Genomic DNA, 27,562 nt, shown 5'->3' with positions numbered 1-27,562 from the left:
AGTGTCCTAGTAATAACTATTCTTGATATTATTGTGCAAGTACAAAAAAAAAATCAATTTTAAAATGACGCCCGCCTCGCTTGCACAGTAGCAGCTATCGGTGTGTATAGAGATCGATAGCTGCTACTGCCCAAGTGGCGCCATCTTGGAGGGGGACATTTTTTTTCTTCTCCAGCAAGATGGCGCCGCCATCACAATAGCAGCTATCGGATCACTTCTATATACACCGATAGCTGCTACTGTGCAGGTGAGGAGGGCGCCATTTTCAAGTTGATTTTTTTTGTACTTGCTCAATAACATCAAGAATAGTTATTACTAGAACACTAAACATGCGATTATCCTGCAGCCACGGCTGGCATCTGCCTGCATAAGCGATTTTTTTTTTTTTTTTTTCAGTAAGTACATACACCTCTGACAAAAATTTAAGAGACCGCCACATCAAAACCCTGTCATGGGCAGCCCAATCTCCAGACCTGAACCCCATTGAAAACCTCTGGAATGTAATCAAGAGGATGATGGAAAGTCACAAGCCATCAAAAAAAGAACTGCTTACATTTTTGTGCCAGAAGCAGTGTGAAAGCCTGGTGGTAAGCATGCCAAGACGTATGAAAGCTGTGATTAAAAATCATGGTTATTCCACAAAATATTGATTTCTGAACTCTACCTGAGTTAAAACATTAGTATTGCTGTTTCTAAAAGATTATGAACTTGTTTTCTTTGCATTATTTGAGGTCTGAAAGCACTGTTTTGTTTTTGTTTTTTTAATTTTGACAATTTATCCTTTTCAGAAAAAAAAGGAATATGTATTGCTTGGAAATTTGGAGACATGTTGTCACAAGTTTATAGAATAAATGAAAAATGTACATTTTACGCAAAAATATCCATGTAAAGAGAAAAATCAGACAAACTGAACATTTTGCAGTGGTCTCTTAATTTTTACCAGAGCTGTATAATATTCATTATGTGAACTAGAGGGGCAGGTCAGTGACCTGTCAGCAGTCTTCAGTATGAATAGCTAATCAGAGCACCACATGAAGACCCCCCCCACAGGCAGCCCTGAAGCTCGAGCATATCATTAACACAAAACTGAAAATAAAGATTAAACAACAACCACAAGACAGATTTCATCACCCAAGGTATCACTTTAATCAATATAATGGCACCGACCAGACACTGTCTGTAGGTTACTGTGCACAATCCTGCTGACAGGCTCACTTTAACATTGACAACATTTGTGTCTACTTGGATATCTCTATCCTAGCGCTTTATAAACGTGGTGTATTAAAATGCAGATGAAGAGCGGCTAATGATAAATCGTTATCTAATAGAGGAGATCAGTGAGAGTTTTATTGGCCAAATGTGCTAAACTTTTATATGAAGAAGTGGAGAGATCTTTAAATATACATTGCATTAAATATGGATGAAACAGATGGGGCTGTAAACTGCACCATTATCAGCTGTATGTGCCAAATTACATTTTATTTTATACATTAAGAGAAACTGCTTCATCTCTTTGGGCCAACATTATACTGATAGCTAGAACGTGTCATCTAATGGACACTGACAATTTGAGGTTTCCCACTATAATTCATTAGAAGTCCTCCATGGACTCCTCCGGGGCTTCCATCTGAAGATCTGATAAACAGAATCCTGGGCAGGAACACCCCAACAGGTCCATTGATTTTCATGTGGCAAATTGAGTCACTTTGTGGTTGTGTGACTTCAGTCCATACCTTTGTGTTGGCTCCAAGAAGGCAGACACAACTGGAATGGAGGCCAGATAGAGAATAGTGACTGCCTCGTTAGCATCAGTGGTCCCACTAAGGTTCCCACCAGAATCCTGTTTTTTGGATTTTCAAACCGAAGCCCCTATTTTGCTATTGACCTGTGGTAAAAATGCAATGTGAACATACCTTTAGTGAATGTGGGTAATATGACTGTTTGTCCATGCTGAAGAGCTAGTGATAGGAATTAATGCACACCATGATTACATCAAGAGTTTGGTTGCCAGTCACAAGTGCTAGAATATGCAATACTATTCCTAACAGAAACAACAACTCTATGCCGGGTCTCTCATACAGTGGATCCCTATATGATGCCCAATGGGCTTCTTTGGTTGCCACCATGATTTGTTAGGGATCTGTTGGCAGCAAGAGTGGCTCTGCATGCTGCAATATTCTAGCTGACCTACATGACAGGACAGAGCCAGATGTGTGAGCCCAGTCTAAGAGAGGAAATGCCTGGGACATGTGTATATTTTGCAGGTTTTTTTTTTTTTTTGCGTAATACCAATAAGGCTTGTAATAGCACATTCAATGTGTGACTGATCTGAACTCTCCCATTCCATCTACAAGTTGCAAGATGCTTACGGTACTTAAAAATGACCTTGTGACAGGTTTTCTACTGTCTTAATAGTGCATACTAAATCGACAGAATTTCTGGGCCACATACTACTGGATTTTTATGTATATTATTGTAGGGCTCGTGCAGAGGGTCACTCTGGACATTGAGCAAAATTCATTCCTGCGTAGGAAAAATGATCTACTGATACATTATGTATACATGTGAGATCACATTGGACATTGGTGATGTGTGTGATCCTGAACCCTCACTGATGTACAGCATTTAATGGCTGTACACATTATCAGATTTTTTGTGAAAACATTGGCGATGACTGTAAAATTACTATGGAAGAGGCGGGGAACCTGTTTTGACTGTGGACGATAAACATTATACTGTAAGAAATGAGCAATATCTTTTTTAGGTGGTAAAAAAGCTTATGTATGGACTGTATCTATGTATGGACTATCTATGTATGGACTGTATCTATGTATGTACTCTGTGTGGACTGTATCTATGTATGTACTCTGTGTGGACTGTATCTATGTATGTACTCTGTGTGGACTGTATCTATGTATGTACTCTGTGTGGACTGTATCTATGTATGGACTGTATCTATGTGTGGACTGTATGTACTCTATGTGTGGACTGTATCTATGTATGGACTGTATCTATGTATGGACTGTATCTATGTATGGACTGTATCTATGTATGTACTCTGTGTGGACTGTATCTATGTATGTACTCTGTGTGGACTGTATCTATGTATGTACTCTGTGTGGACTGTATCTATGTATGTACTCTGTGTGGACTGTATCTATGTATGTACTCTGTGTGGACTGTATCTATGTATGTACTCTGTGTGGACTGTATCTATGTATGTACTCTGTGTGGACTGTATCTATGTATGGACTGTATCTATGTGTGGACTGTATCTATGTATGGACTGTATCTATGTGTGGACTGTATGCATGTACTCTATGTGTGGACTGTATCTATGTATGGACTGTATGTATGGACTGTATCTATGTGTGGACTGTATGTATGCACCTTATGTGTGGACTGTATGTACTCTATGTGTGGACTGTATCTATGTGTGGACTGTATCTATGTATGGACTGTATCTATGTATGGACTGTATCTACTTTCTTTCCTTTGTGTCTATCTTTATCCTTTATTTTTGTTTCTCACTCATCTAGGCCTCATCCAGCCCATTTCACGGAACAGTCAGTTTTTCCAGAGTTACTTTATTAATAGCTATACGCATGAAGCTGATCGACCCTACAAATGTTACTACTGTCATCGAGCATATAAGAAGTCCTGTCACCTCAAACAGCACATCAGGTAATAAGAAACAACACTTACAGAAAGATGACTCCTTTCATCCACACTGTAAATATATTAATTAAGGCTCCTTGTTGTAATACAGCAGACGTGCGCTGCGATCACTATGGTTTGTGTATACGAACATCAGTATACATGTAACCAAATGTATAAAAAAATAAATTCAAATATAAGGTTTTTTTTAATTAGGTGAGTGAGAGAATAAACATATTTCATAGCTATATTTAAATATAATATATATATATATAATGTAGCTAAACAGGTCAGAAATGATAAACATCACTGATGGGTCGGCAGCCAGTCGATGAGCTCAGCGCCACTGAAGGGGGGTGTTTCGCCTACATTGGCAGAACCGCTTAGTTCACTGATTGGCTGCTGCGCTGTGACGTCAGCATCGTTCCAATGTCAAACACTTTGAGCAGTGTCAGAGACTTACTAGTGGTCCCGGGAAAGGTGAGGTCAGCTCGGTTTGCTATTTTTTTTTTAACAAACTGCAGCCGAGGCAGAGCATTATTTGAAAGGGTACAACTTTTTTAAACCATAGGTCATTCTCTGATGATGGCTGTCCGGTGAGCGTGCCAGCTAGTGTATGAATACATAGTCACTTCCTAAAAAAAGCAAAACGTTAAAGAGCACATATCCAATAAGATTGTACTTTATTCACATGTAAATGCACAGAAATCTAGAAACAATTAAAACTATCCATAGACACAAGAGTCAAGGTTCCAGGCATAAATGAGGCCAGAGACCATCATACATGGCTTGCAAATTGCATACTCTCAATACACAATTTGGGCAACAATGCCGTATCAAACAAGAAATTTGTAGAGCAATGTTCTGAGCCATCTTTTAGGGGCCCCTAACCCACGCTTTTCACCATACTCGAATGACTTTCTCAGGGGTCCTCATTGAACAGACCAAATGAAATATGACCTTAACCGCCAAAAATATTCTGCTTACTATTGCAGACTTTTCTGAAAACCTTCTTCCTCTTCACGTCAACTTAGATGAATAGTCAGAATTGTAAAATAGTACTGCGCTTGTAAAGGTCTCTGTTGCAATGGTTATCCTATTTCACAATCTCATATTATTCAGCTCTCCATATGCTATGTAAGGCGATAATTGATGGTATTGCTCCAGCAGCCAGAAACTAGAACAAATGATAAATGGCAAAGCCTCTCTTCATCTGTCTGACCTGTTCGCTCCAGCTGTCCATACATGAGTAAGTCAACAGCAGTAAAAATGGTGATCGTGTAGTGTGCCCTATATACAGGGAAATAATAGATCCTAATATGCTTTTCATGTACCCTTGGAATAGTATTATATTTGCTTAAAATGAGTTGGTAGTGCATGTCCTAAATTGAAAAAGAAGCTGCTAGCTGAAGCACGATGGCAGCTATAGACACCTGTCTTATGGAAGACTACTCAATGGCCAAGATTCCTGAAGATTGGCATTAGTCATGATTAGAGGGTGTGTTGGAGTCCGATGTGCCTGATTCATTATGAGACACAAAAATCCTAACGTATATCAAACAGTATTGAGCTAATAAGTGGAGCAATCATATAAAACCCAAAATATATTTATTAGAAAATCTAAAATGCCACCAACCTGTGGCCACACCTAAGAAACAAAACACACAAAAAATACCGTGCAAAATAAATGTAGGGGAACAAGACATTCCCTAAGAAATATACCTGTACTGATAGCTGCCTAACAGCGGGGGTTGGCGCCCTAGGGGGAACGTTGTGGCGCCCCCACTCAACGATGGCTTACCCTAGGGTCCCTAGATCGCCCTAGTGGTACCAATGGGTCCCTCTACCCACACAATCGAGAATAAACTAAAGGAACCCCTGGACAGCTAGACAGATGACACACCTACCAATAGGGAAGCCTGGACCCCAACACCGTGCATATAAAAACATATGAGAACATGTGGTGGGCTTGTGATGAGTATTTATGATATCCTATAGACACCTGAACGATCTTGCTAAAAGTCAAAAAAATGTTTTTGATATTGGTATATATCTTGTAAGAGTACCAAACAATTAGGTCGTGCAAAGCAAGGTATTCGCTAGACATTAATCACATGATAGGCTGGCTACCTGATAAGTACATATTTGCCATATAACCCTGCGCCTATATGCTTTAAACAATTGAGAGAAAAAACACTAAAACACAGCGCCCTATGATGTATAAAGAGCTGTGCAGATGGTACTCATCGTCAGGTGTCACATCATCATCCCACTGCTGTCATTCGCCTCGACGCGTTTCGCCCCTCTGGCTCATCAGGAGGCCTGATCAATCTGTCATGTGTCTCGATAGTAGAGGATACAAGTGAAGTCTGATGCCATTTACCTCCGTTTAAATAAAGTCCTGCCGGGAACAGCGTGTAAGTCCGTACTTCCTGTGCACAGCCCCGGAAGTAGTTATGAAGGTGGGCGGCTAATGGATTCTCTGTTATTGCGCCTGCGCATGGCGGCCCGCAAAAAATTACAGGAGGCGTGCCGCTTGCGTGTCACCTAGCCTAGGTGTTATTAGGTATTGCGCCTGCGCAACATGACGCGCATGGGGTGAAAACGCCCCTCCCCGCCTGGCTTACCATTGCCGGCAATCTCTAGGTACTGGGTGCGTTCTGGCGCCTGCGCGAGGCGTTCTTATAGAAACATTGAGACGCCCATGTATAAATATCATGACGCCCATCGGTAAGATCTTAACCTGGGCGGATGCCACATACAAGGTGTTTTCTGCGCAGGCGTATCCTAAGCCACAGAAAGCACCTAACACCCTATCTATTATGTACCTCGCATCCCAGTAGTCATAGCTACATGGTGCGCTACAGCAGCAACGCTCCACACCTAGCGCATTGAAGCCAATACATTAACCTAATGCTACAAAGGCAGCAAGATATGAGAATATACCTTATCCCAGGCCTGATATACTGTACATTATCTCTTACAGATTAAACTCTATTTTCACAGGTTCAGTGTAAAACGAGTTTATTTTAGATATTGCCGGGTACACACACTGAAAATGTAGCCTATATAATGCCACATATCATAGACAATATTGTTGAAACGATAAATATTAATATATACAACGTATAACGTATACCCCACCATTTCCAATATCCATTTATTCATTATCACAAGATAGTACCCTTAGCCCCATAACTACGTAAGGGACCTTTTAATTGCAGAGGATTGGTGGAACAAAATAAACCTTAAAAAGGCCTGGTCCCAAACATATATACCCTTTTCCCAGCGGAGCCTTAAAACCGAGGAATTTCTATTTCTAGATGTCAAACCACACAGATCTGTGTATAAAACCCCCATAAAGGAGGAAATCAACAAACCGAAGCATAGCGTAAGTAATCTTGTTTTTGGTCCCACAAACATTCATAATTAAATTCTGGAACTGCAAGCATGCAAGTTGTTCACATGTGTCAGGTATTCAAGTGGGTGCTACCATTATAGGAAGCATGTGAATGATTGTTGCTCATTCAGACCTTTTGGGGTCATCGTATCCATTCTAAAGGTCCACTCGCATTCTCTTTGAAGAATGGTCTTATCGAAGTTACCCCCCCTAGGGTTAAGTCTTACCACTTCGATGACTGTGAACCGCAAATCAGTTGGATTTCCAGGGTGTTGTAGTCTCATGTGTCTAGCTAGAGTAGTGTCCCTATTATGCCTTATGTCTCCGAGATGTTCACCTACTCTCCGACGTACCTCCCTAATTGTTTTACCAATATAGTCCTTGGGACACCGGCAAGAAGCCATATACACAACCCCTGTGGATTTACAGTTGGAGAAGTCTCGCTGAAAGAAAACCTTTCCAGTGGAGGAACTTGTGAAGGACTTATTAGGTTTCATCCATTTACACAGTTGACAACTCCCACAGCGATAAAAACCGCACGGTCTCCTCTCCAACCAGGTGCCACTACCTGATGGTTTCATATAGTGGCTATGTGGCTAGGTGACACGCAAGCGGCACGCCTCCTGTAATTTTTTGCGGGCCGCCATGCGCAGGCGCAATAACAGAGAATCCATTAGACGCCCACCTTCATGACTACTTCCGGGGCTGTGCACAGGAAGTACGGACTTACACGCTGTTCCCGGCGGGACTTTATTTAAATGGAGGTAAATGGCATCAGACTTCACTTGTATCCTCTACTATCGAGACACATGACAGATTGATCAGGCCTCCTGATGAGCCAGAGGGGCGAAACGTGTCGAGGCGAATGACAGCAGTGGGATGATGATGTGACACCTGACGATGAGTACCATCTGCACAGCTCTTTATACATCATAGGGCGCTGTGTTTTAGTGTTTTTTCTCTCCATTGCTTAAAGCATATAGGCGCAGGGTTATATGGCAAATATGTACTTATCAGGTAGCCAGCCTATCATGTGATTAATGTCTAGCGAATACCTTGCTTTGCACGACCTAATTGTTTGGTACTCTTACAAGATATATACCAATATCAACATTTTTTTGACTTTTAGCAAGATCGTTCAGGTGTCTATAGGATATCATTAATACTCATCACAAGCCCACCACATGTTCTCATATGTTTTTATATGCACGGTGTTGGGGTCCAGGCTTCCCTATTGGTAGGTGTGTCATCTGTCTAGCTGTCCAGGGGTTCCTTTAGTTTATTCTCGATTGTGTGGGTAGAGGGACCCATTGGTACCACTAGGGCGATCTAGGGACCCTAGGGTAAGCCATCGTTGAGTGGGGGCGCCACAACGTTCCCCCTAGGGCGCCAACCCCCGCTGTTAGGCAGCTATCAGTACAGGTATATTTCTTAGGGATTGTCTTGTTCCCCTACATTTATTTTGCACTGTGTTTTTTGTGTGTTTTGTTTCTTAGGTGTGGCCACAGGTTGGTGGCATTTTAGATTTTCTAATAAATATATTTTGGGTTTTATATGATTGCTCCTCTTCATTATGAGACACCCCTAAGCGAATCGGGCACATCTGGGAAGTGGCATCCACCTCGCCATTAATCTTTAGGCACCTGAGTAATATTTCTAAAATAAGATGCACCCCAGCTTTTCATGAATTAGATGAGCCACCGTCAAACCACCCCATCTTCACCCACTTTTGCAAAACTGGCATATACCTTGAGTTGCGCCAAAATTTTGCAACTAAGCAAAGTGTTTTACACCAGATTTCTTCCTATTAATAAAAATCTTTTTTTTTGTTTTCTTTAAGATGCAATTCTTATAAATGTTTAAGTCTCCGCTGGGGAACCAACTAATTCCCCTTCATCAGAATGACTGCCATGTAATACTGCATTTCCTGCAGCGGCCACTCTGTTAAAAATGCCTGTAAACCCAAATCAAGAGATCACTGATGTGGCTTCAAAAAATTTGTTTGATGAAATTTTACAAGAAAATCATAAATTCCTTTTACTTTTCTTTTTGTCTTAGGTCTCATACTGGTGAGAAGCCCTTTAAATGTTCTCAATGTGGAAGAGGCTTTGCATCATCTGGCGTTTTAAAAGCTCATGTCAGGACTCACACAGGATTAAGATCTCATAAATGTCCTATATGCAATAGCGCTTTTACAACTGGTGGCAGCCTGCGGCGACACATGGGCATTCATAATGACCTACGACCATATATGTGCCCATATTGTCAGAAAACCTTTAAAACCTCTCTGAATTGCAAAAAGCACATGAAAACTCACAGGTAACTATCACCCAAGAGAATTATTGTTTCTATTCTGATTCTAAAGAAGCACTCCTCCTCCCATAAACGTTTTTATTCTCTTAATATACAGTGTGTCCGTAAAGTCATGGTGCACTTTTAACCAGTCACTGGAAAGCAACAAAAAACGATAGAAATGTGAAATCTGCTCCTAATAAGAGAAAAACTCTCCCAGTTTCATACCTAGTGCATTCAGTGCAGTTCGATGTGGGCTCCATTTGTTGCCCTACACACATCCAAACAATAGCATAAGCTTGTGGTTGCATGATATCACAGACCTGGCAGTGTATTATCAGAGTTCAGTTTATCAGGGGTTAATCTGGCTGGGGGCTCAGCAGCACCTTAAATGAGTATGTGTTGTTTGATTGGTTCTTGTTATCTCTCCTCATGAACAAGTCTGATATTTGGGCCAGAGAAAGGACACCAACATGTAAACTATAAAAGTGCACCATGACTTTACGGACACACTGTAATGCAGCCATCATGTTATATGACACTCTGTACTTACAATTGCTCTTTTTCCCTTTCTACCCAGATAATTCTTCTTTTTCTCTATATAGAAACAGGAACAATTTTTCCTGCATAAGTCATCCCCTTCTTTAATCCTAACCTAACTACTCCATTTTTCCCCTCTTCCAGGGACTTTTTCAGGGATGACTCATGCAGGGAAAAGTGACTAGCTGAATTCTTCTAAGCTCTATGTAGAAAAACAAAGTCTATAAGTGACATCAACACTGCAGACAATCACAGACACCAGGTTTGGCTGCAGAGACTCTGACCTGGACCCTAGGAGGGAGCGTAAAGCAGTTTTTTTTGTTTAGAAAACCTTCTGCAGCCGGTGAATAGTGGTTTTCTTGAACCTGTAAACTCAGTTAATGCCAGTATTACAATGCCTTGAAAAAGTATTCCTGCTCCATGAACTTTTCCACATTTTTTTCATTTTACACCCACAAACATAAATTTATTTTATTGGGATTTTATGTGATATACCAACACAAATGAGCAAGCATTTGTGAAGTGTAACGGAAACAATACATGATTTTCTAATAATTTTAAAAAACATAAATCTGAAAATTGTGATGCGCATTTGTGTTCAGTCCTACTTTGTAGGACTATCTTTTGCTGCAATTACTGCTGCAACATCTATAAGGGGGTATGTCTCTATCAGCTCTATCAGCTTTACACATCATATTGCCCATTCTTCTTCTCAAATGAGCTCTAGCTCAGTGAGATTGGATGGAGAGCATCTTGCCACAGATTCTCAGTGGGATTTAGATCTGGACTGTGATTGGGCCATAAAACATACAGATTTGCTTTGATCTAAACCATTCTATTGTAGCTCTGGCAGTATATTTAGGTTCATTGTCCTGTTGGAAGGTGAATACATGCCCCATTCTCCTGTCTTTTAAAGCCTTCATCAGGTTTTCCTCCAGGATTGCCCTGTATTTAGCTCCATCCATCTTCTCGTCAGCTCTGACCAGCTTTCCCATGACTGCAGTAGAAAAATCTCCCCACAGCATAATATCGCCACTACCATGTTTGACAGTGGGGATGGTGTTTTCAGGGTGATGTTCAGTGTTAGTTTTCCACCACACATAGCGTTTTGCATTCGGCTCAAAAAGTTCTACTGTGGTCTCATCTGACCAGTGCACTTTCTTCCACATGCAAACTGTGTCCCCAACATGGCTTTTTGCATACTGCAAATGGCACTTATTGTGGCTTGCTTTGAAAATGTCTTTATTTTTGTCACTCTTCCATAAAGGTCAGATTTGTGGTATATTTCACTAGTAGTTGTCCTGTGGACAAATTCTCCCACCTGGGCTATGGATCTCTGCAGCTCCTCCAGAGTGACCATGGGCCTCTTGCTTCTCTAATTAGTGCTCGCCTTGCTTATAGTGTAAGTTTAGGTGGATGGCTATGCCTTGTGTAAGTTTGCAGTTGTACCATACTCCTTCCCTTTTTGGACGATGGATTGAACAGTGCTTTGTGAGAAGTTAACAGCCTGGGCTATGTTTTTATATCCTAACCATGCTTTACTCTTCTCAACAACCTTATCCTTGACATGTCTGTTGTGTTCCTTGGCTTTCATAATGCTGTTTGATCCCCAATGTTCTCAGTCAAACCTCTGAGGCCTTCACAGAACAGCTGTAGCTATACTGAGAATAAATTACACAAACGTGGACTCAATTTACTAATTCTGACTTTTGGAGGCAATTGGTCGCTCTGTATTCAGCTCCCTGTAGTCTGATACCCATGAATAAAATCCTAATACATGTCACAATTTTCAAATTTATGTTTTTAAAATATTTAGAAAACCATGTATCATTTCCTTAACACTTCACAAATAATTGCTACTTTGTGTTGGTATATCACATATGATCCCAATAAAATACATTTAAGTTTGTGGGTGTGACATGAGAAAAATGTAGAAAAGTTCATGGGGCATGAATACATTTTCAAGGCACTGTAAATCAGAGCACAAGGCTTTTACCCATAGAGCACAACTAAAATCTAAAAGCAGTGCTGTACTGATGGAAAATTACGGTATATTTGTGTGCTTTTTTTGTCCTTTCTGTTTCCATAAAAGCCTTAGTTGCACGGCCTTTTCTACTATTTTCCACCCTAATTACAGTTGCTGTAATTACTAAACTCTGTTACTATTGTCCTCCGCGTACATTTTCTCTGCATAGCGTATGAAGGTTATTGAGGATGTTTGTGTGTTTTGTCATAGTCGGAGTGTTTGTGACAGCTTAGAGCAACATATTGCTTTTATTCCCATACACATGTCCCTAAATAATGACTTTCATGTGTTCCTGAGTGTATCCAGCTTGAGAGAAGGAGCAGGGGTCTAGTAATCTGACCCACTCTGCTTACAGTGAAGAACACAACCAAATATATCTTATCCAAAGGCAAACATGGTTCTTAGGTGAAATGTTGACATGGGAAGCCAGAACAAGTGGTGTTCTCATATAATCGGAACCATTAAGATTACAGCTCGGCCTCTTTCTCTCAGACTCTGTGCAGTAAGTGTTTGCATTAGGATTTCGTGTCACTTTGGCTGCGAGATTTCAAGCAATTTTCCTATTTTTCTTCTTTATTCATATACTGGATCAGAGAAGATTTTGGGGTGATTGCAGATTAATGCTAGCAAAGAACTAAATCTGCTCAGTCTTCAACCTAAAGTGGTCTCCTTTTCTTTAAGCAGTACTTAGTCATCCCACTTGTAGGTCAAAATTTTTAAATTTTTTTTATTGACAAACTTTAAAGGTACTGGCACAGAATAGAAAAGCTGTTGATTTTGCCTGCAGATTTGTGGCGTTGAAATACAGTAGCAAATTTTAGGATGAAAATTTTTTGGATGCAGATTTCCAAATCCGCAACATGTCAATTTCTATCGCTGACTTTCCCTTTTTGGATGTAGCAAATCCGCATGGATATCGCAGCAGAATCCACATGTTACACTGACGGATTAATCTGCAGTTTTGGGGCGCATTCAGACGTCCATACAAATCAGGCCAAGATTGGACCGCAGTGCACTACCGGCCACTGGTCTCCCGACCAGTGAAATAATAGGGAATGCATCTCGGTTGAAAAAAATCATAAAAACACAACATCTTGCAATTTTCCCAATAGCAAGCGCATACATACAGTTACCTCTGCACGGGCATCAATGGAGATGATGTATAAACTCGGCTTGTAATTGTGTGCTTAAAGGCTTTTGGTGTTTGTATTATTTTTATGGCACACTGGGACTGTTTGAGAAATAAAAAAGGAGTGGAAAAACCCTTTAATGGACTAAAACAAATAGAACTTCTATGAGTGGCTCCCAATAATGCGTCAATGCTGTATCTACTGATTGGCTGTTACAGCATATACAGGCCATTAAATTAGAAAAGGTTATGGACAACCTGTCAGTTCTCCCGATTTTTTGGGGGTAATTACAATTCCATGTAAATAACTATTCTAAAGTGGCTTTTCTTGTCATTCATTATTGTGTCTCTAAGCACTCAGACACTGTGCTGACAGTTGTAGATCGTGGAGAGAAATGCCCATGTAGCTCTATTAATCAGCAATATTTGAATGCCCAGTTCTCAATTTATTCATATATTTCCAAGAGGAATAGCTGAGAAATAGTGATGAGCAAACGTGCTCCAATAAGGTGTTATCCGATCATGATCATGTGCTAACCGCGTGACTTCGGCGTGCTCGAAAAATATGTTCGAGTCCCCGTGGTTGCGTGTCTTGTGGCTGTTTGACAGCCATATCACATACAGGGATTGCAGCTGTTGAACAGCCCCAAGACATGCAGCCGCGGGGACTCAAACATATTTTTCGAGCACGCCGAAGTCACACGGTTAGCACATGAGCATGCTCGGATAACACCTTATCGGAGCATGTTCGCTCATCATTACTGAGGAACAACACAATGCAGAGTTCTTGGAGAATATCATTCTACAATGTTGACTCATTGCAGAGGGGAAAGTGCTGGGAACCCTAATGCCACATTCTCATGTGATGGCGTTAGTGTGGATTCTCTGTGCAGACTTCACTTTTCACATTCCTTCTTCAAGAAAACCTAGTTTAATATATGTTAATAGAGTTTTGCAAAACCTCATCTTTATGCTGTATGTTTGAGGGCTGAAGAACATAAGGAATATGTTGCAGACCTACCTAAGTTTTTTATTTTACCTATTGCAATGCATTTGACCCATGTTGATTTTTGCCTTGGAATTACTGACAAATTGAAGGCCTTCTTCACTGCATATAAATATGGACTGACTAATAGATGAGGAGAAGTGACTGAGAAGAACAGAAATTACTGATAGTCTGATCGGTTGGGGTAGCGAGCTCCAGAATATTGGGGAAGCACAGATGTCTTGGAGACTAACGAGAGAGGGGAAGAACTGAGTCTGGAGATGATGAGGGCATACTGTAACATTTCTGTTTCAAATTTGAGAGAAAAGCATATTTGAGCAATGTTTTTGAGGTGGCAGGAGGCAGTAAGGTCTTTAATATGAGGAATGAAGGACAGAGCAAACATTGTAGTGAAGCAGTGGACTTGGGAGATTGGAAATTATAGAGCCGTTGAAGGGCCCCATTCACAATATATAGCTGTTACTCATTGTTCAGCTGGTAGCCATCTCTCCCTTCTCCTCCATACATAATTCCACCACCACAGTCGTGGAAAAAGTTTTAACACAAATTTTGTTTTTCACAAAGTTTGCAGCTACAGTGTTTTTAGATCTTTTAGCCAGATGTTTTATATGGGTTCTTATGTAGTTGTAAGGATTTACGTTTTTATTGCCTAATGCATCAAGATTATTCAAAGACTCCATATTTACTTTTGCATTTGCACTGGCATGCTGGATTGGCATCTCTTCTCTTTAATCCTGATTGTTAAAAACCCATACTTTCCTAATCAGTTTATTCTGAAGCATATCCAACATTGAGTTGCACAGAAAATGTTACCATTGGAACCCCATAATAATAATAAATTCTCTAGCTAACGGTACTGGCAATTGGTGGACTTGGGTGCTCTGAAGCCTTATTCAGAGCACTTAAACCTCTTTCTTGTTTGTCTCATTGGCAGACGCGGAACCATGGGGATAGTCTGCTGCCACCTGGAGGCTGACACTATTATTGCATTTAAGTAAAATTGACTCTTCCCCCGGAGACTATACCTTGTCTGTTAGATTCAAGCTTCCTCAGTTTTTTATAGTATTAGTTGGAGGCAAGGTTTGTCTCAGACCTGTCTTAGGTTAGGCACTAACCATTTTTTCTTTGTGTTTCAGATGAACGTCTCTGGGTAACAGAGTGTAATTGCACACTCTGTTTCACCTATGTAGAGACGGAGAGTACAAGCTGTATGTCACGACTCCGCTTTCGGGTGACCCGGGACCAGGAGCTTCTTCAGTGTTCCTAACACTAGGGGGTTCCCTAGCTTGCCTTATTCCTTGGGATACTTCTGAAGGTGAAGATGCCGGGGCCCCCACACTTGCGTTATCTCCTGACTCAGCCCTCCATCTGTTCCCTTCCCCCACCTAGGGAAGAGGGGAGCTGCTGTTCACCGCAGTACACCAACCCGACGAATAAGACAACATGACAAAGAATAGCTGAAAATACCAGGCTTACAAATTTTCACTCACATATAACACAGGAATGCACTGGGGAGTGGAGGATGGGAAAAAAAACCAAGGTAAGAGGAGGGAAGGGAATTATCACACTTACAAAGCCACACAAGAGTCACAGATAACTCCTCCAAAACTCCTCATATTACCACTAAAACACCTCTCCTCCAAGCCATGCAGCATAAGCTAGCTCTGACGATGTGTTTCAGTCAGAACCCAGATTATATAGTGGATTGGAGTGGCTATCTGAGCTCAGCTGAGAGCTCAGACTCCCAGAGCTCCCAATATGGCCGATTAACCCCTGTTCTGCCCCCCAAAATTTAACACCATTTAAAAAGAAGGTGAAGTGCTTCTTTTCAGCGCAGGAGCCCACCCCACTGCGAGCGTGTGCATGGAGCAGAAGTGAAAGGGATGCAGATCTTCAGGACAGGATCTTCAGGACAGGTAAGTATAGACCTGTCATGAGCCTTTCTTCCCTCCTTCCCCTTGTCCCCTGTTCCCCATTGCTCCCCCCTTTTTTTGTGGTGGTAGTTACCAGTGTACAGCTCCAGGGGAGAGAAGGGAACGGTCCTTGTGCAGGAGCCAGAAGCTGCTGCTGACTATTCTACTGCTCATCTGAGCTCCTTTTAGCATAAGCTACCTGTGTATCTGCGGGTGTGTCTCTCAGCGGGCCAGGTGGTAGCAGGCAAGACGCTGTTAGTGTAGATCTTGTTCCAGCAGGCAAGAGCATATGGCTGTCAAATTACTCTGCTAATCGTGATACTCCTGGCCTATCAGGGTGGCTGAAAAATCGGCCGATCAGCGGCAGTGTCTTGGCACGCTGGGTTGCCAACCCTCTGGCTCTGCCCCTTCCTTCTTACGGAGTGGCAGTATTTAAGTGGTGTGGGGCACAGAAGCACCTTGGCGCTTTCCTACTTGTGAAATATCGAGCTCACTGGGTGAACAGATTGCTGCAACATGGATGTTGTAGTCTGTTGGCTACTGGAAGCTGATACTAAGCATTCTAACAGCTTTGCGTTACTGATCTAATCAAGCTCCCAGAAATGACATGCGTCCCATGTAGCCAATATCTATATCCTAGTGAATATCTGGTTATACCCATGTAAATTACAGGACAGTAAATGTATACTCCCTATGCAATTAGAAACAAACAAAAAATGGAGTTCCATACAATGTAGAAAAATCAGATGAAAAATACTTTATTGCACATAATGAAAAAGTGCAAAAAATAACAGAAAAGTTATATGTAAATTAGAACACAAACAAGGAAAAAGACCCTAGTAAAAAAACACACATGGGTCCAAGGCATCAAAAAATATATATATCATGGTACAAGGCATTGATCATTTGTGCAATTGAATATGATGTCGGCCACATATATTAATGACTGGTTTAAATTTCATATAATCCTATAGTATTGACCACCATACAATGAAACTGCACAGTTCATAATAGCTTTGTGTTACTTTTTAATGGACTTTTCTGGTTTCTTTCTGCCTTTTCTCTATTGCGCAATGTCTGAGTCTAGAATAAGACCAAACAAGAGAAAAGTGTATGCAAAAAATTGGGATCACCACAATGATACAACAGTAGTAAACAAAATACAACTTTATTAAGGGAACTTTAGAAAAAATACATAAAAACACTTAAAAACCCCATAATATGACCTGGGGTAACGGGTCAATACAAAATGACAGGTAAATGCAGTAATACAGCAAACAACATTGTACAGCTCATATGCAACAGTAGATAAATAACAGAGTCAGTATTCCCAGCATATGGACATAATGTGAATAAAATACACTACCACTCATACCACCAAAACCAGGATCCTGGATTGAATCCAGGCACACATGATAATGCTCCCTGAACAGGGGGTCAAAGTGGAAACAGGCGATAACAAGAAAAAATATTCCCTCAAGAAATAGCCGATAACGTCTAAATCCCTGACCCCTGATATCAAGATCCTCTAATATCTTACCCTCCCTGAATAGGTTGGGCAGTGGTAGGGATCCTGGCAGGATAGGTAAAGTGGCACTGAAGCAGGCTGTGCAGTTGTTAAAGACCCACGCGTATCGACGCCTATAGCGTCTTCCTCAAGGTCAATATACCAAACCTAACATGTTCCCTACCTTAAATAGTTATAGCGTAATAGGAAATAATGAAAAAACACCTACCAGGTGTGAGCAGCAATAACAGTCATGGCGCGCTAATCTCAGCGTTTAGCAATGTCCACTGCGCAGGTGCAACTTCGCAAATGTCCTAGCAGCCATATCCGGCGCGTGCGCACGACAACCGGATGTTAGGTACCGCAGTACCATTATACAAAAGCTCCTACAGAGCCTAGTGACACAGCACATGCGCACGGCGTACAGGTGCACCGAAGAACACCTACCCAATGTGAGCAGCAATAGCAGTTACGTCGCGCTGATCCAAGCGTCCAGCAATGCCCACTGCGCAGTTGCAACTTAACAAATGTCTTATCAGCCATATCCGGCGCGTGCGCACAACAGAATATTGAGAACCGCTGTACATTTGTTGGAAAAGGCTCATAAAAGAGCCCAATGACACAGCGCATGCGCAGGGCGTGTAGGAGCGCCATTGCAAACAAAATCCAGTCAATAGTATAATAAACATAGCGCTTGCGCAAATGACAAGTTCTACGCCTATACAGACTTTGCCATGAAGGAATGTAATATACATGACGCCCCGTGGATACATGACACATTAGCAGACAGCATCGATATCAATGACTGGCGCACCAGAAAAGTCTAACTATCCACTGGTCAAAAAAAGTCTAAGAACTAGCGCAGGATGCAAATAGTGCAGTGTCCACGGAAGACATTACCATGGTACAGACTAATTATCTTCCGTGGACACTGTACTATTTGCATCCTGCACTAGTTCTTAGACTTTTTTTGACCAGTGGATAGTTATACTTTTCTGGTGCGCCAGTCATTGATATCGATGCTGTCTGCTAATGTGTCATTTATCCACGGGGCGTCATGTATATTACATTCTTTTATGGCAAAGTCTGTATAGGCGTAGAACTTGTCATTTGCGCAAGCGCTATGTTTATTATACTATTGACTGGATTTTGTTTGCAATGGCGCTCCTACACGCCCTGCGCATGCGCTGTGTCATTGGGCTCTTTTATGAGCCTTTTCCAACAAATGTACGGCGGTTCTCAATATTCTGTTGTGCGCACGCGCCGGATATGGCTGATAAGACATTTGTTAAGTTGCAACTGCGCAGTGGGCATTGCTGGACGCTTGGATCAGCGCGACGTAACTGCTATTGCTGCTCACATTGGGTAGGTGTTCTTCGGTGCACCTGTACGCCGTGCGCATGCGCTGTGTCACTAGGCTCTGTAGGAGCTTTTGTATAATGGTACTGCGGTACCTAACATCCGGTTGTCGTGCGCACGCGCCGGATATGGCTGCTAGGACATTTGCGAAGTTGCACCTGCGCAGTGGACATTGCTAAACGCTGAGATTAGCGCGCCATGACTGTTATTGCTGCTCACACCTGGTAGGTGTTTTTTCATTATTTCCTATTACGCTATAACTATTTAAGGTAGGGAACATGTTAGGTTTGGTATATTGACCTTGAGGAAGACGCTATAAGCGTCGATACGCGTGGGTCTTTAACAACTGCACAGCCTGCTTCAGTGCCACTTTACCTATCCTGCCAGGATCCCTACCACTGCCCAACCTATTCAGGGAGGGTAAGATATTAGAGGATCTTGATATCAGGGGTCAGGGATTTAGACGTTATCGGCTATTTCTTGAGGGAATATTTTTTCTTGTTATCGCCTGTTTCCACTTTGACCCCCTGTTCAGGGAGCATTATCATGTGTGCCTGGATTCAATCCAGGATCCTGGTTTTGGTGGTATGAGTGGTAGTGTATTTTATTCACATTATGTCTATATGCTGGGAATACTGACTCTGTTATTTATCTACTGTTGCATATGAGCTGTACAATGTTGTTTGCTGTGTTACTGCATTTACCTGTCATTTTGTATTGACCCGTTACCCCAGGTCATATTATGGGGTTTTTAAGTGTTTTTATGTATTTTTTCTAAAGTTCCCTTAATAAAGTTGTATTTTGTTTACTACTGTTGTATCATTGTGGTGATCCCAATTTTTTGCATACACTTTTCTCTTGTTTGGTCTTATACTATATGACGTATGCAGGTGGTGATCCCCTAAAAAAAGTATTATATATATAGATGGTGCCCGCTCATTAAGTGTGTTTTATGTCTGAGTCTAGAGAGGTCAGTGCACACCCATTAGCGCAGCCTGCATTTGTCACTTTCTATCCTTTTGTAACTTGTAATAGTATGTTGTCCACCGGTCAGTCTGTGGCATATTGTACCACTTGTACCCCACCTGCTTTCTTGATGGTAGTCGCACAGGGGACTTCTCAGACATCTGTGGAAAATATGGCCCCTCTTGTCTAAGGCCGTGATTTAGCTCAGTCTGTAGCCGAACTAACCAGGGTGTCCTTGACACTTGTTACATTTGTGGAGCAATTGCTGTTGACTACTACAGCCCGGGAGCTCCGATCATCATTGCTAATGAATCGGATCCTCTAGTCACCCTGCACCAATATCGCCAGTCGTGAAGGCAGTCCAGGTAGCCTTGGGTTATCATCTCGTCGCGGTCACATTCATAGGAGAGGTACTTAGATTCCTTTTTCCCTGCTCAAGTGATTCTCTTCCCCCTCAATGCTCAGAATCCAGTTCTAGTTTGGAGTCCGTTCCAGATCCACTCTGCCTCCTCTCATTGCTGAAACAGGTTATTTTAAGAGGTATAACCATGTGGCTAGATCCTTTTCTAACCATGAGGAATTTACAGAGGTTTTACAGAGAGCGTGAGATTACCCAGACAAACTTTTTCCAAAGCATAGTCGTATGGAAGTGTTATATCCCTTTCCCGCAGATCTGGTAGCCTTTTGGTCTGCTCCACCGATGGTATACAGTCCTCGTCCCAGTCACAATCCCAGGGGAGGCACCCAGATTCCTTTTCCCCTTTTCAAGGGATTCTCTCCCCTCAGCGCTCAGAATCCAGTTTTAGTTCTAAGTCCATTGAACAGTAGATCAATATCAGGTGGGAAAGCTAAGGGAGATGGTGGACAGTTTGGTGTCCTCTCCCGTTACTAAAACAGTAACCATGAGGAATTTACAGAGGTTTTATAGAGGGCTTGGAAACACCCAAACGCTTTCAAAAGCATAGTTGTATGGAGGTGCTACATCCCTTTTTTGGCTCGTTTCCAGGATTTGGAAGTAGCCAAGATAAATCAGATTGCGCTGGCATGGAAGTATATCTGTTTGGTATCCTTAGATGTGGCACAGTGCTCTGCCCTAGTGGCGAGTAATTGCGTGGCTATTTGCCGCATGCTGTGGCTAAAGGTGTGGAGGGCGGACTTAACTTCAAAAAGATCGCTGACAGGACTACCATTCCAGGGCTCTTGCTTATTTGGAACCAGGTTCAATAATATAATTTCAGAAACTACAGGCGGCAGAAGCACCCCGTTTCCTCAGTCTAGGGCCAGCCATCCTTTTTGGAGCCATGGGGCCTTGCAGGACCGTCCCTTTCCTCAGTTTCCAGCACCAAACGAGTCAGGTCGGCAGGTTAAACTGAAGGTCTTCCAGGAGCCCAGGAGAGCTACTTATAAACCAACACTCATCGGATGCCCTTCTAGATCAGGGGCTAGGCCCTGCAGGTCCAGAGGCAACAGGAAGGTCAATGCTGTATGGGCGACCCCAACTCAGGGATTGTACCCTGGTGGGTGGCCACCTTCTCCATTTTCAAATTTAAGAAGCCTGAATAAATGGGTAGATGAGATGTAGTTACTCCGGTCAGTGATTGCATCCATGGAAGATGGGGAATTTCTTTCTTCGGTAGATATTAAGGACGCCTATCTGCATGTGCCAGCCCATCAGTGATTTCTTCACTTTGCTGTCAATCAAGATCACTATCCATTCAGGGCTCTCCCACAGCGTCCAGGGTATTCACAAAGATCCTGGCCCCGGTTATGGTGCTGCTAGGGTACAGGGGGATAATTGTTTTCCCCTAGCTGGAAGATATTCTTGTCAAAGTGCTATTCTTAGTTCAGAATCTTGAGAGCCTGCAGAGTTCTACTGACTGTGGAGAGATTTGGTTGGATTGTCAACAGAACAAGGTCTATTTTGGTTCCGACACAGCAGCTATGGTTTCTGGTTGTGTGATACCTTTCAGACATCAGTATTTCTTCCAGAGTAAAAGAGATTATCTCTTCAGTCTTCCATCAGAACTTTGAAGCATCTAGGTAGGTCCTAGGGAAGATTGTGGTGCTGGTTTAAGCAGGTCAGTTTGCTCATTTTTGGTCAAGGCCTCTACAGAATACACTTCTAGCCTCTTGGGACAGGTCAGTACAGTCCCTGTATCAGCCTATTTGTCTCCCCCTTCGCTGTCGTCAGTCTATCAGGTGGTGGTTAACGTCACCCTCGTTAAGTCAAGATCACTCTTTTCATCTCATTCAGTGGCAGGTGGGCACCACAGATGCCAGCCTTTCCATTGGGGAGCAATCTTCCAACTCTTTGACTGTCCAAGGACTCTGGAGCACTTGAGAGACTTTTCCCAATTAACGCTCTGGATCTGAGCTGTTTGTCTGGCTTTTACATTGACAGCCATTAGTCCGAGGGTTGCTGTTCAGCATTCAATCAGACATTGCTACTGCGGTTTCTATGCAATTGACATGGGGACACATAAAGCCCATCTGCCATGGTGAAGGTGGTATGGATTTTTGAGTGGGCAGAGGACAAGGTTCTTCCTATTTCTGCAATTCATATACCCGGGGTGGACAACTGGGAGACAGACTTTTTAAGGCACTATCTCGTCCTATTGGGAAGGCTCTGCACAGGTTTGACATTGTTAGAGCCATAGGGTACTAGTTATCGGCCACTTCCTCATTCAGATGTTCTTATTCCTTGCCCTCTGGATCAAGGCTGCTATTATCCAGGCTTATAGAGCTAATGCCGGGGTGGCCTCATTTGGGATTCAAGCACATGCTATGCAAGCGGTGGGAGCTTCATGGGCAGTTCATCAGGCATTGGCTTTACAGCTCTGTAAAGCAGCTACTTGGCCATTGGTGCATACATTTGCATTCAGTTTTACAGGGCCCACACTTTTGCCTCAATAAATGCAAGTCTTGGTAGGAATATTCTGCAGGCGACCTTAGCACAGACTTCTTTATGAGTTATGGAGGAAGACTACATGGTAACCATATGATATTTAATTCTTTCCCACCCTAGGGACAGCTTTAGGATGTCCTATGGTTCTCTGTCCTCCAATGAGTTTAATGAGAAAGATAGATTTTTGGTACTCACCACAAAATCTGTTTCTCTAAGTCTTCATTGGGGACACAGCTCCCTTCCTTGGTTGCCTGGTTAGGCGTGCAAGTATGTTTCTTCTTGCCTTAATCCTTTTCCTATTGCTTTCCCACAAAACTGATGAAGCCTGACTCCAGCAGGTGAGGTATAGTCTGCTGTTGAGGAGCCAATTTTATTTAAATGCAATAATTGTGTCAGCCTCCAGGTAGTAGTTGACTATCCCCACGGTTCTGTGTTCATCAATGAAGACTACGATAAACAGATTTTATGGTGAGTACCAAAAATCTACTTTTTTATTTTTTGATGATCTGATAAATGGTTGATTTAGGGCAATCTTGCAAGCAGTAATGTCCTTGTCTACAAAACCCAAAAGCAATGGTGACTACATGTTTTCTTGGCAGTAAACATGGTTTACAGAACAAAATTTTTACAAGAACCAAGCCCCATTTTAAAGCAACCCGTTCGCCTTAGAAGTCGATCGATATGACATATCAGCTGCCTTGTCCTTGTTAATATGAAAATTGCTTCTTCAGAGAGAAATAGGCCTTGAACTCTATAGCGCCACCAGTTGGAAGTAGCGACCCTGAAAGTCACAATCAACCCTTTAACGCCAAATCAGACTCTCAATTTGTAAACAGTGTTTTGGGCTGTTGGCCCTTGTCAGTGCAAAGTATGAGAACTATGTCATAGTGCAAGACTCATTAAAGGGTTGATTGTGACTTGTAGAATCGCTCCTTCCAACAGGTGGCTCTATAGAGTTCAAGTCCACTTTCTTTCTGAAAAGGCAATTTGCATATTAAATTTCCCAGAGGAGCATTGCGCAGGAAATAAGCCTCCTTACCTTGACAAGCCAGAGCTGGTATGTCACTTTCCACAAGGAGAAACCTTGTCCTTGTTAACACTTTCCTCTGAGCTAACGAGAAGGTCACTGAAATTATGTAAGCAGGTCATTTTTTGGCGCAACTGAAATTCAATGAAAATATAGGTTTGTAGATTAACCCCTTCCCGACCTTTGACGCATACGCTGCGTCATGAAAGTCGGTGCCATTCCGACCCATGACGCAGCATATGCGTCATGGAAAGATCGCGTCCCTGCAGATCGGGTGAAAGGGTTAACTCCCATTTCACCCGATCTGCAGGGACAGGGGGAGTGGTAGTTTAGCCCAGGGGGGGTGGCTTCACCCCCTCGTGGCTACGATCGCTCTGATTGGCTGTTGAAAGTGAAACTGCCAGTCAGAGCGATTTGTAATATTTCACCTAAAAAAAATGGTGAAATATTACAATCCAGCCATGGCCGATGCTGCAATATCATCGGCCATGGCTGGACACACTAATGTGCACCCACCCCACCCCTCCGATCGCCCCTCCAGCCCCCCGATCTGTGGTCTGCTCCCCTCGGTCCTGTGCTCCGCTCCCCCGTCCTCCTGCCCGCTCCCCCCGTGCTCCAATCACACCCCCCGTGCTCCAATCAAACCCCCCCGCACTCCGAACCCCCACCCCGCACAGCGATTCCCCCCCCGCACAGCGATTCCCCCCCCGTGCTCCGATCCACCCGCCCGCACAGCGATCCCCCACTCCGTGCTCCAATCCACCCCCCCCCCCGTGTTCCGATCCATCCCCCCGTGCTCCGACGCCCCCCCCCCCCCGTGCCCTGATCTCCCCCCCCCTTATACTTACCTGGCCTCCCGGGGACCGTCCGTCTTCTTTCCTGGGCGCCGCCATCTTCCAAAGTGGCGGGCGCATGTGCAGTGCGCCCGCCGAATCTGCCGGCCGGCAGATTCGTTCCAGAGTGAATTTTGATCACTGAGATAGGTTATATCTCAGTGATCAAAATAAAAAAAAAAAAGTAAATGACCCCCCCCCCCCCTTCTTTGTCACCCCCAAGGTAGGGACAATAAAAAAAATAATTTTTTTTTTTCCCACTAAGGTTGGGGTAAGAACTAGGGGTAGGGTTAGGGGTAGGGGTAGGGTTAGGGTTAGGGTTTCGGTATGTGCACACGTATTCTGGTCCTCTGCGGATTTTTCCGCTGCGGATTTGATAAATTCGCAGTGCTAAACCGCTGCGGATTTATGGCGGATTTACCATGTTTTTTCTGCGCATTTCAATGCGGTTTTACAACAGCGATTTTCTATTTGAGCAGTTGTAAAACCGCTGCGGAATCCGCAGAAAGAAGTGACATGCTGCGGAATGTAAACCGCTGCCTTTCCGTGCAGTTTTTCTGCAGCATGTGTACAGCGATTTTTGTTTCCCATAGGTTTGCATTGAACTGTAAACTCATGGGAAACTGCTGCGGATCCGCAGCGTTTTCCGCAGCGTGTGCACATACCTTTAGAATTAGGCTATGTGCACACGGTGCGGATTGGCCGCTGCGGATCCGCAGCAGAGTTCCATCAGGTTTACAGTACCATGTAAACATATGGAAAACCAAATCCGCTGTGCCCATGGTGTGGAAAATACCGCGCGGGAACGCTGCGTTGTATTTTCCGCAGCATGTCAATTCATTGTGCGGATTCCGCAGCGTTTTACACCTGTTCCTCAATAGGAATCCGCAGGTGAAATCCGGACAAAAAACACTGGAAATCCGCGGTAAATCCGCAGGTAAAACGCAGTGCCTTTTACCCGCGGATTTTTCAAAAATGGTGCTGAAAAATCTCATACGAATCCGCAACGTTGGCACAAAGCCTTAGGGCTAGGGTTGGGTTGGAATTAGGGTTGTGGTTAGGGTTAGGGGTGTGTTGGGGTTACGGGTGTGTTGAGGTTAGGGTTGTGATTAGGGTTACGGCTACAGTTGGGATAAGGGTTAGGGGTCTGTTGGAGTTAGAATTGAGGGGTTTCCACTGTTTAGGCACATCAGGGGGTCTCCAAACGCAACATGGCGCCACCATTGATTCCAGCCAATCTTGTATTCAAAAAGTCAAATGGTGCTCCCTCACTTCCGAGCCCCGACGTGCACCCAAACAGTGGTTTACCCCCACATATGGGGTACCAGCATACTCAGGACAAACTGCGCAACAATTACTGGGGTCCAATTTCTCCTGTTACCCTTGAGAAAATAAAAAATTGCTTGCTAAAACATCATTTTTGAGGAAAGAAAAATGATTTTTTATTTTCACGGCTCTGCGTTGTAAACGTCTGTGAAGCACTTGGGGGTTCAAAGTGCTCACCACATATCTAGATAAGTTCCTTGGGGGGTCTAGTTTCCAAAATGGGGTCACTTGTGGGGAGTTTCTACTGTTTAAGCACACCAGGGGCTCTGCAAACGCAACGTGACGTCCGCAGACCATTCCATCAAAGTCTGCATTTCAAAAGTTACTACTTCCCTTCTGAGCCCCGACGTGTGCCCAAACAGTGGTTTACCCCCACACATGGGGTATCAGCGTACTCAGGAGAAACTGGACAACAACTTTTGGGGTCCAATTTCTCCTGTAACCCTTGGGAAAATAAAAAATTCTGGGCTAAAAAATTATTTTTGAGGAAAGAAAACGTATTTATTATTTTCACGGCTCTGTGTTATAAACTTCTGTAAAGCACTTGGGGGTTCAAAGTGCTCACCACATATCTAGATAAGTTCCTTTCGGGGTCTAGTTTCCAAAATGGGGTCACTTGTGGGGGGTTTCTACTGTTTAGCCACATCAGGGGCTCTGCAAACGCAACGTGACGCCCGAAGAGCATTCCATCAAAGTCTGCATTTCAAAACGTCACTACTTCACTTCCGAGCCCCAGCATGTGCCTAAACAGTGGTTTACCCCCACATATTGGGTATCAGCGTACTCAGGAGAAACTGGACAACAACTTTTGGGGTCAAATTTCTTGGGAACCATTGGGAAAATAAAAAATTGCGGGCTAAAAAATCATTTTTGAGAAATGGCTCTGCGTTATAAACTTCTGTGAAGCACTTGAGGGTTCAAAGTGCTCACCACACATCTAGATTAGTTCCTTTGGGGGTCTAGTTTCCAAAATGGGGTCATTTGTGGGGGATCTCTAATGTTTAGGCACACAGGGGCTCTCCAAACGCGACATGGTGTCCGCTAATGATTAGAGCTTATTTTCCATTTAAAAAGCCAAATGGCGTGCCTTCCCTTCTGAGCCCTGCCGTGCGCCCAAACAGTGGTTTACCCCCACATATGGGGTATCCGCGTACTCAGGACAAACTGGACAACAACATTTGGGGTCCAATTTCTCCTATTACCATTGGCAAAATAGGAAATTCCAGGCTAAAAAATCATTTTTGAGAAAAGAAAAATTATTTTTTATTTTCATGGCCCTGCATTATAAAGTTCTGTGAAGCACCTGGGGGTTTAAAGTGCTCAGTATGCATCTAGATAAGTTCCTTGGGGGGTCTAGTTTCCAAAATGGGGTCACTTGTGGGGGAGCTCCAATTTTTAGGCACACGGGGGCTCTCCAAACTTGACATGGTGTCCGCTAAAGAGTGCAGCCAATTTGTCATTCAAAAAGTCAAATGGCGCTTCTTCCCTTCCAAGCCCTGCCGTGCGCCCAAACAGTGGTTTACCCCCACATATGAGGTATCAGCGTACTCAGGACAAATTGGACAACAACTTTCGTGGTTCAGTTTCTCCTTTTACCATTGGGAGAATACAAAAATTGTTGCTGAAAAATCATTTTTGTGACTAAAAAGTTAAATGTTCATTTTTTCCTTCCATGT

At 43.0% G+C, this 27,562-nt stretch overlaps 1 protein-coding gene across 2 annotated transcripts in view; it reads left to right on the top strand.

Moving 5' to 3' along the window:
- Positions 1-27,562, top strand: part of ZNF236 (zinc finger protein 236) — a 222,001-nt gene that overhangs the window by 54,497 nt on the left and 139,942 nt on the right. For both annotated transcript variants that reach the window (XM_069730951.1, XM_069730952.1), the window contains exons 13-14: positions 3,540-3,684; positions 9,116-9,376. In XM_069730951.1, the coding sequence (XP_069587052.1) occupies positions 3,540-3,684; positions 9,116-9,376 (406 nt within the window). The remainder of the gene's footprint in view (positions 1-3,539; positions 3,685-9,115; positions 9,377-27,562) is intronic.

Source organism: Ranitomeya imitator, chromosome 6, assembly GCF_032444005.1.
Source record: "Ranitomeya imitator isolate aRanImi1 chromosome 6, aRanImi1.pri, whole genome shotgun sequence".
Taxonomy (NCBI): domain Eukaryota; kingdom Metazoa; phylum Chordata; class Amphibia; order Anura; family Dendrobatidae; genus Ranitomeya; species Ranitomeya imitator.
This window is presented reverse-complemented; position numbering and strand designations above follow the sequence as displayed.